The sequence below is a fragment of the Camelus bactrianus genome, chromosome 14 (assembly GCF_048773025.1).
Source record: "Camelus bactrianus isolate YW-2024 breed Bactrian camel chromosome 14, ASM4877302v1, whole genome shotgun sequence".
Classification (NCBI taxonomy): domain Eukaryota; kingdom Metazoa; phylum Chordata; class Mammalia; order Artiodactyla; family Camelidae; genus Camelus; species Camelus bactrianus.
In genome coordinates this window covers 752,222-761,512 of record NC_133552.1, presented here as the reverse complement: position 1 = coordinate 761,512, position 9,291 = coordinate 752,222, and the positions used below count along the sequence as shown (strand labels likewise).

General features: G+C 56.1%; 1 protein-coding gene across 5 annotated transcripts; it reads left to right on the top strand.

The window, feature by feature from the left end:
- Positions 1-403: 403 nt before the first annotated feature.
- Positions 404-6,365, top strand: GJB6 (gap junction protein beta 6). 5 transcript variants are annotated; one of them, XM_074377874.1, is made up of 3 exons: positions 404-683; positions 2,749-2,911; positions 4,866-6,365. In XM_074377874.1, the coding sequence occupies exon 3, from the start codon at positions 4,880-4,882 to the stop codon at positions 5,660-5,662; it is 783 nt and encodes a 260-aa protein (XP_074233975.1). In that variant the 5' UTR covers positions 404-683; positions 2,749-2,911; positions 4,866-4,879; the 3' UTR covers positions 5,663-6,365. The 5 variants fall into 5 exon arrangements, with proteins under 5 accessions (XP_074233975.1, XP_045370147.1, XP_074233973.1 ...); XM_045514191.2 differs by having other exon boundaries at positions 410-613; positions 2,749-2,898; XM_074377872.1 differs by having other exon boundaries at positions 410-683; positions 2,749-2,898.
- Positions 6,366-9,291: the final 2,926 nt, after the last annotated feature.

The window sequence follows — 9,291 nt, the reverse complement described above, 5'->3', positions numbered from 1 at the left end:
TGTCCGGGCAAAACACAGCCCGGCCCTAACATGCATCCCAACCGGTCCAACTCGGTCGGAAGCCCCGCTGTGGGCTCGGGCCCACCCGCCCAGGCCGCCTCCCCAGGGGCCCGGGCCCGGCGCAGCGGTTCCGCCCAGCCCGAGCGCAGGCTCTGCTCGCCGCGCCCCTGGGCCGCCCCACCGCTCCGGGACCAGGCTGGGCCACCCGCCTCAGCCCCTCCCCAGCGGCCCGCGCCCCTGCGGGCGAGTCCACCCTGCACCGCCGTGCGCGCCGCTCCCCGCGCCCGCGACGCACGGGCGAGAGTCCCGCCCTGCGCTGCGCGCCCCGCACCCCGCGCCCCGGGGCGAGCGCGCTCCAGTCGCCGCGCGCGGGCCTCGCGCATCCCGCCCGACGAGCGTCAGGACAGAGGCGGGGTGGGGCGCGGTTAAAAGGCGCCGCAGGTGGGCGCCGGGCCTGCGCCGAAGCGGCGGGAGAGGCGGCTGCAGACTTCCTGCCCGTCCGGCTGCAGCGGAGGCGCCGCCCCGCGCCCGGACCCCGCGCCCCGGACCCCGGACCCCGGACCCCGCACCCCGCGCCCTGGACCCCGCGCCCGGCCGCAGCCCCGCTGAGCAGGTGAGCGGGCGGCGCGCCGCGCCATCCCGGCCCCTCGGGCGGAGGAATTGCCTCCGAGAAGCCAGAGCAGGTAGGTGGAAAGCCCGTGGCCCCTGCCCCTTGTCGCCCTGCTGGCCACCGCTCCGGGGGTCCTGCGGGTGGGGTGCTGTCCGCGTTGGCGTTGCCCGGACCAAACTTACCAGCCTGGGATCCGCATCGTCCTGGCGCGCTCGCAGGAATGAGGATGGACTGGTTTGACTTTTACCCCAGGTGGTCCCCCCTGACCTGCACAACGGGTTTTCTAGATGCTCCACGTCGTGTGTACGGACAAATGCCCCTTTCCCCCACTTCTGCTGCTGCGTTTCGATTTTCTTCGCTTTTATGGGTCACCGGCAGAGTCCGGCTCGCATTTGGAGGCGGGGGCCAGTCCCTCAGCCCGGGTAGAACTGGCCGGTGCAGCTGCATGATGAGACACACGCGGCAATAGCAGCACCGGACAACAGTAATTAAGTGTCATGGTGACACATCTCGGTTAGAAGGTGGAGGCACCAGAAGGGAGTTCCTGTCTGGTGAAGGAGACCAGTCCCAGGTAGCACCCGGCACGGTGTGGTTTTCTGACCAGCTTGGCCTCCCTTCCTGGAGAGGAGGACCGAGTCTGAGGTGAGTGCAGCCCGACGCAGCTCGGGTCGCCTGGAGGGGCTGGGGGCCCCAGGCCAGCGACCTCAGTGGCCGCAAGGTGGGATCTGGCTGTGGGTTTAGCCCTGGTTGAATTTAGCCATGCACCGTGGGGGTCCTTTCCTTGGGCAGACCAGATGCCACAGAAGTCTTCGTGCCTCGGTTCTGGCAGCGTCTGACCAGTGTCTTGGAAGAAGACGTCCTGCCCCTGCCAGTCTCCTTAGCCTTGCAGGACGCGCTGTGCAGAGCTTTGTCTGCTGCCCGGATCCCGCCGCGCCCGGGGGGTGGTGCTGGAGCCCAGCCACCCAAGGGGAGGACGTCCACCTAAGCCAGGGGCACAACTGGGGGGGAGGGCCCCCCTGCTGTCACCCCCGTGACACAACCCAGCCAGTCCAGCTGCTTTGCTCGTGTTTTCGTTTTAAAACAAATTCTCATGCAGGAAACGGGGACTTCATGCTTTTTTTCTTACTTGTCTCTTCTGGATTCGAAGAGCTTTATGAAGGGAAAGAACCAACAGAACTTCTGACAACAATTTCAATAGGATGAGGGGAAAATTCTAACTTGAAAACCCTCATCAGCACCCCCAATTCAATCGGAATGTTCCGGGAACTGTGAGTGGTTTGTATACTTGAGTTAAATGTTCGAGTAAAATTGTGGGCAGATGATTTCTGGCCCGAGGCTCTGGGTCCGTGAGGGCAGCGTCCTTCCAGTGGCTCCATTATCCTGCTAAGACTTCTGTTTGACTCACTGGATCCCTGAGAGTGGAGCTGGGTCCCCGGAGAGCCTTCCATTTTCATTCCCAGGATCACTTACCTCCAGCTGGACCTGCATGTTTGGAAAGGACACAGGCTGCTTGAATGAACAGAGATGCTAAATCGGGGGGGATTTAACTCTTTGAATTCTTTAATGGATTAAGAAATACATGTAGTTCTGTGAATGGTCCATTTTTACAGGTAGACTCCATAGAGAAAGTGGTTTCCGTCTTTACTGAGCTAATTTTGAAGAAGTATATGAATGCTTTCCTCTCTGCCGTCGCTCTGAAAGGACAGCTTTGATGAGGTTTTGAGCCGTTAAATTTAAAAATCGGCCATCAGGTTGTCCCTGGAATGAGCTGAGATCTCCAAAGACAAAAGGAAAAGACTTTTTGATTAAAGAGAGACTTTGAGATTTTTTTTTTGGATTGCTGACTTGGGGGTAAGGGCTTGTATCCAGTTTCTAGAACTCTATCTTCTCCTTTTTCTGTTGTTCCAGGGATGGGCTGGGGCTTGTATTGTTATTGTATTGTTATTATTATCTTAATAATACTGTTAGTATTACTATTATCTTGATAGGGAAAAGATTTTATTTTGATGTTATTGTGTATTCGAAGTTCAGAGCATCAGGAGACTGGCTGGGTCCAGGGGAAAACCACCACGGGGTCGTACAGGAGACACCAGAGAGCCCTGAGGAACTTTGGCCACGTCTAGTACTGTCCTCCACAGGTCACATCCTCACGGACCTGGGAGCCACACAGATCCACCTTCCTGGGGTTGCTGAGCGACGCTGGCTGCCTGGTGAGGTGACCGATGGTGCAGGGAAGCCGGGCCCTTGAAGAGGAAACCTTGCTCTGAGTCTTCTCTGGCCCCCAAGCTGTGAGTCCCTAAAGTGAGGCTGAGGCCACTGGTTTTGCTCTGACTTTACTGCCCTTTCTCAGGGGAGGCTCCTCAGCAGCCCATAGCCAACATGGAGATGGGGCCCTGTTCTGTTCCCAGGCCCATCAGAGACCTGGGAAGGACTTGGGAAGGGTCATGGGGGGCGTGGGGCCCTCAGCCTGCGAGGGGACTCTGGGACCCTGTCATGTTTAGGGCCCATCAGTGAAAGTAAAACGACTTTGTTAAGCAAAACAGTTGTGATTAAATTCTTAAGAAGTTTAAGATAGTCAAGAAATGATGTCACTGAGCAGAATGCTAATAGACAAGTGACTTCAATTGTGAAAGGGACGTTCAGTGTCTCTTCACAGGACTGTGGTCTGATCAGAAGTAAGGAGGTGGGAGGGTACATCCCGGGTGGAGCACGGGCTCAGCATGGCGGGTCCCGGGTGCTATCCCCGGTGCTCCGCCAGAAAAAGAAGAAGAAGAAGAGTCAGCGGTTTTATCTTCAGAGCTAAGTGTCTGGGCTGGAGCTGGCTGTCCACCGTGATCAGACCCTCCTCCACCAAGTGCCACGCGCCTCCGTGATTCCTGCTCGGTGAAGACGAGGAAGCAGAGTGTATCTGTTCTTCCTTAAGAGAGAGCCCAGAAGGCGTCACTTAACCCTCTCGGGGTCACAAAGAAAGAGTTAATGTTTTACTTTTTTTTGAAGCCGCTCCTCCCTTGGCTGCAGCCTGCTTGAGGCAGGAGAGGAGAGAGGCGCTTTGTTTAACCCTAATTGTGAGAACCGGACGGAGGCAGTGACTTTGGGAAGTGATTTTTGAAGCGTACTGGCCTTCAGATCCTCTGTAACCAGAAGTTTAGGAAAGGGCCCCGGGGGCTGCTCCTCGGGGAGGGTGTGAGTGAGGGGGAGGTGCCCCTGTCCCACTTCTGTGCCCCCCCAGTGACCGTGGCAGGAGGGGGCAGTGGTACCCCAGCCGGATCCTTGTGAGTCTGTGTCCTGACGCTCATCCCTCTGCTCTAAGCCCGGGAGGATGGCGTGCAGGCCGGTCCCGGGCGGATCTGGAGGGAGCCCCGGAAGGTGCGAGGACCGAGGTCGGGGCTGCAGGGCACTCGGTGCATGGGGCGGTGGGGCGCGTAGGGAGCAGCCCCTCCTCCGGCACCCCCTCCCCCGCGAGCCCCCCCACAGGTGCAGGAAAACCTGTGAGCCGTGTTTGTCTGAAGAGAGGGTTTTCACTTTCAGAAGGTTCTCGGAGGCTTCATGATCCTTCTTCTCTGAGCGGAAGGCTGGGTCTTCTGCAGCAACTAGGAGATGAGCCTTCACCCGGGGTTTCCAGTGTGAAGGGCACCGGGGGGGAAGGGGAAGCCAGGACTGCCCGGCTCGGTGCAGGAAAGTGAGCACTTTTCGTGATAGCCTGGGGTTCCCTGTTGGAAGAGGCTCTTTAAGCAGTTTCCCAAGAACGTGTGATTCTGGCAAATGATGTTCCTGGAGCTGGGAATAAACAGCAGTGTGTTGCAGAAAGGAACCAACAAGTGTTTGGCTTCCTTTTCCCTTCTGAGTCTGCCAGGCAAACCAGATTATGTCATTCCAGTGAATGTTTTTTTTTTTTTCTTGGATAAGCCGTTTAATTAATAATCTACCATGGAACCTCCATGATCCTCCGACAAAAGGAAACAGTGATTCAGAGGGAGTTTGGAAATGAACTTGTGTGCCTGAGTTCCTGCCTTGGTGTCACTGAGCACAGTCTGAGTCCAGCTGAATCAAGATGGTCTGAAAGCCCCAGAAGGAGGGTAGAGGGCTTCCCGGGTGGGTGCTCCTTGTCAGAAAGCCCCCAGCAGCTTAGCGGCCGAGGTGACAAGACGCCACAGTGCACGTCATCGAGAGGAGTGTGCCTCAGTCTGTAACGCGGCAGCAGTTGTAGAAATCGAGGGAAGTTTCCACTAACTAACCCATCTTTGCTAACGTCTAGGATTTGCCCGCACGATGGACTGGGGCACCCTGCACACGTTCCTCGGGGGCGTCAACAAGCACTCCACCAGCATCGGGAAGATCTGGCTCACCGTCCTCTTCATCTTCCGCGTCATGATCCTCGTGGTGGCCGCCCAGGAGGTGTGGGGGGATGAGCAGGCCGACTTCACCTGCAACACGCTGCAGCCCGGCTGCAAGAACGTCTGCTACGACCACTTCTTCCCCGTGTCCCACATCCGGCTCTGGGCGCTGCAGCTCATCTTCGTGTCCACGCCCGCCCTGCTGGTGGCCATGCACGTGGCCTACCACAGACACGAGAAGAAAAGGAAGTTCATTAAGGGAGAGATAAAGAACGAATTCAAGGACATTGAAGAGATCAAGAGCCAGAAGGTCCGCATCGAGGGCTCCCTGTGGTGGACCTACACCAGCAGCATCTTCTTCCGGATCATCTTCGAGGCGGCCTTCATGTACGTCTTCTACTTCCTGTACAACGGCTACCACCTGCCCTGGGTGCTGAAGTGTGGCATCGACCCCTGCCCCAACCTGGTGGACTGCTTCATTTCCAGGCCCACGGAGAAAACCGTGTTCACCGTCTTCATGATCTCCGCGTCTGTGATCTGCATGCTGCTGAACGTGGCCGAGCTGTGCTACCTGCTCCTGAAGGTGTGTTTCAGATCGAGACGAGCACAGACGCAAAGAAATCACCCCAATCACACCCTCAGAGAGAGCAAGCAGAACGAGATGAACGAGCTGATTTCCGAGGGCGGCCAGGGCGCCGTCACCGGCTTTCCCCGCTGAGCGCCGAGGCCCCGCGTGGCTGGCTGGTCGTCACAAAGCTGGGGCTTCTCCGCAAGGCGGTGCCCCCGGGGGTCCTGGCTCTAGGCTGGGACTTTGTCCTTTCAAACGGCTTTTGTAACACGTAGATACTTGAGGTAACTTTCTGTAGAGAAACCGGGTCATTCTTGTGCTGCTTAATCAGCGTGTGGTCCATCCCTGACAGCCGGGCCTCGCGCGGCTTTAACGCGTGGATGTGAGTGGGCCATCTGACAGTGGGTAGTTCCTGAAAATTTAAGGACATAACTGTTGTCGATACAGATCGTTTCTTTAAAAATTGATACTTTTATTAGTAAAAGATATTTTTATAGGATTGAATGTTTTAGATCTGACTCGGAATTTATATAAAGTGTTTTTGGAATGACTGGTCTTTCTCACCTGGAAAAGCACACACGGTTAGTTTTAGAATTATAGCATAGGTGTCTCAGTTGTGAACTTACTGTGCTTGTTGTAAGTGCTGCTTTGCATCGTCTGCTGACAAATCTGTGACCTCCCATGATACTCTTGGGGTGGGAGGAGTTCGTTGCACAATAGATATCCTGTCACTACTTTCTGGATGGACAGAGTGGTATGCAAGCGGGGAGCTTTTTTAAACAGGCCCCTTTGCGATCGTCTTGCACGTGACACAGGAACGTGCTCCTTCAATAAAGGTCAGCTCTTGGCTGAAGGCTGCATGGCTCGCGGGTGTCTGTTCTGCAGGGGGCCGTGGAGCCCCGTCGCTGGCGGGGCGATGAGCAGGTCGGGGTGCGTGGCTGAAGCGCCAGGGCTCACAGACTCCCGCATCCTCACATCCCACGGGCAGAGGCTGAGTTTAGCCGGGAGAGGGGTTGGCGGTTCTGGGACACGGAAAATGTCCTCTGGGTCAGTTCAGCCTTGACAGAGGAGGCTGGGAGGCTCTTGGCCGTCCTCTAAGGACTCGTTACCTGAGTCCTTCAGTCCTTGGGGACTGAAGGGGCCCTGGCCCCACCCCCACCGATGGAGACGAGGAAGCCTTCCCGCCGGTTCCCGCTGGACACATGCCCCGAGTGCGGGTATCGGCGCAGCGGCGGAAGGCTGGTCACTGGAGCCCGAACACGTGAGGCCACCTCTGTCAGGGTGCAGCAGCACACGTGCTAAGCGTGGGGACACCCAGCGAGTAAGGGGCATTCCTGAGGGCTTGACACGTGCCGGGGTTCCAGAACCTCTCCCCAGAAAAACGGCAAAGCCCGTCTCATTTTCTTCAGGCTCCAAAGCAAGTTCCAGACACATCATTTCATCCGTATTTTAGTGTCGATCTATAAAAACCAAGACCTAACCTTTTAAAACAAAACCAGTTCCAGCTGAAACCTAGGCAGCGTTCATAATTCCCCCTCGTCCCACAACATGCTTTCTTTTTAAATGGCTGTTCGAACGGGCCTCGAAGGAAGTCCATAAACAGGAAGGGGGAACATCGTGGGGGATGAGACACCTTGGCAGCACCCACACCTCCGTGGGCCGTGCCCCCACCTCGGCCCCCGCCGGCCCCCCTTTCTCCGTCACGTCCCGTCTCTGCCCTGCTCCTTCACCCCCTCAACAGCTCTACCCTCTGGAGCTGCCTCCCCTCCGCCCGACGAGGTCCGAGTTGGGTGGCCACCCTCCAGCCTCTCACCCGCCCCCCAGCACCTGAATTGGGGTCCAGCCTCATCCCAAGCCCAGGCCGTCATCAGCACTGGTGATGCTCTGAACCCCAGTCCAACGGCTCCTTCTCAGTTGTCATCTGCTTAACACTCTTCCTGAGGCCTTGTCCTGGATTCCAAGACCCTGCCCAACCCGACTGTGTGTCTCCACTCCAGCAGCTCCTGGGCCTCCTGCACGAGCTTCCCCCCCACCGCACCACTCGGGTGAACACCTTTCTTTTCTCCTGAGACATGAGGACACGGCGGCTCAGAGAGGTTAAGTCACTTGCCCAAGGTCACCCAGCTGAGAAGCAGCTGAGCCAACAGTCAAAGCAGGCTGACCATTCCCAGAGTTGCTGGCCTAGCTGCCAGCTCCCAAGGCTTCTTCCTGGTGACCACGTGCACCGGGCAGCGTTCAAGACCCCCGCTCCCCATCCAGCTCCAACAACCAGCGGTAGGCGGGTCACGTTCCCACGAGGGTCTCACCTGCCCAGCCCCCGCCTGCCTGATGCTCACGCTAATCCCAGACAGGCCACGTCATCTGTAAACATTTCAATGTAAGCGTCTAGACTAACATTTTAAAACAAAAACAGAATGCCATCATCACACTAAAAAAGCCAGTTCGTGTTCATAATTCCCCAATTGTCCTATAAATGTCCTTTTTTCTTCTTTTAAGTTACACTTGTTATTTTGGGATAATTGTAGATTCACACGTAGGTGTAAGAAATAACACCGAGGTCCCATGTGCTCGTGGCACCATGTCTGCCAGTGGCAACATCTTGCAAAACTGTGGTACAAGAGCCCAGCAGGACATGACGCCGAAGCGGTTGAGATACAGAACATTCCATCAGCGCAGGGGCCCCCACGCTGCCCTTTGACGCCCACACCCAGTTCCCTCCCTTCCGAGCCCACCCCCTCAGCCCTCTCTAAACCCCGGCCACCTCTCCTCTGCTCACCATTTCTCTGATTTTGTCATTTCAAAAATGTCACGTAAAAGGAATCAAGCGGCCTGCAGCCTTTGGGGCTGGACTTGTTCCGCTCAGCGTGACTCTCCGCAGACTCACGCAGGCCGCTGCGTGCAGACAGACAGGAGTTTGTTCCCACTGCTGGGCGGTGTGGTAGGCGCACATTTCATTTTTTTAAGAAACTGACAAACCGCTTTCCAGAGTAGCTGCGCCGTCAAGCATCCCTGCCAGCCACGTCCGAGCACCGGTCTTCCTGGCCCTCGCTGGCGTTTGGTGCTGTCACTCTTTCCACGTTAGCCATTCTGACGGGTGTGCTCGAGAGGCGCGCCCCTAACGGCTGGTGGACGTGACCACCTTCTCTAGAGCCGTTTGCCGTCTCTGGAGCCCGCTCTGTACTGTTCGCTGCTCTGCTGTTGAGTTTCGAGAGATCCTCACGAATTGCAGATCCGAGTCCTTGGGCAGGGATGGCAGTTTGCAAACACTTTTCACTCTGGCTTTTCTTTTCATCTTCTTAACAAGATCTTTTGAAAGCATAGTTTTTCATTTTAACGGAGTCCAATTTATCAATTTTTTTCTTTTATGGGTTGTGGTTTTGGTGTCAAGTCTAAGAACTCTGCCCAGCCCTCGATCCCAAAGATTTTCTCCTGTGTTTTTCCTAAAAGCTGTATGGCTTTACACTCCAGGTTCAGTCTGTGGTCCATCTTGTGTTAACTTCTAGAAGAGGTCTGAGACATCAGCTGGGGTCAGTTTGTCATCTGTGGACACCCAGTGATGAACGCTCTCTTTTCTCCACTGACTTGCTTTTGCACTTCATTAAAAATCAATTGGGCACATTCGTGCGGGGCTATTTCTGGGTCCTCTGCTCCAGTCCGCTGATCTCTGTTCTGTCTCTCCCCCAACACCACAGTCTCGATAGTTGTACTATATAAATAAGTCTTAAAATCTGCTAGGGCAACTCCTCCCACTTTATTCTTTTTCGATTTTTTTCAGCTAT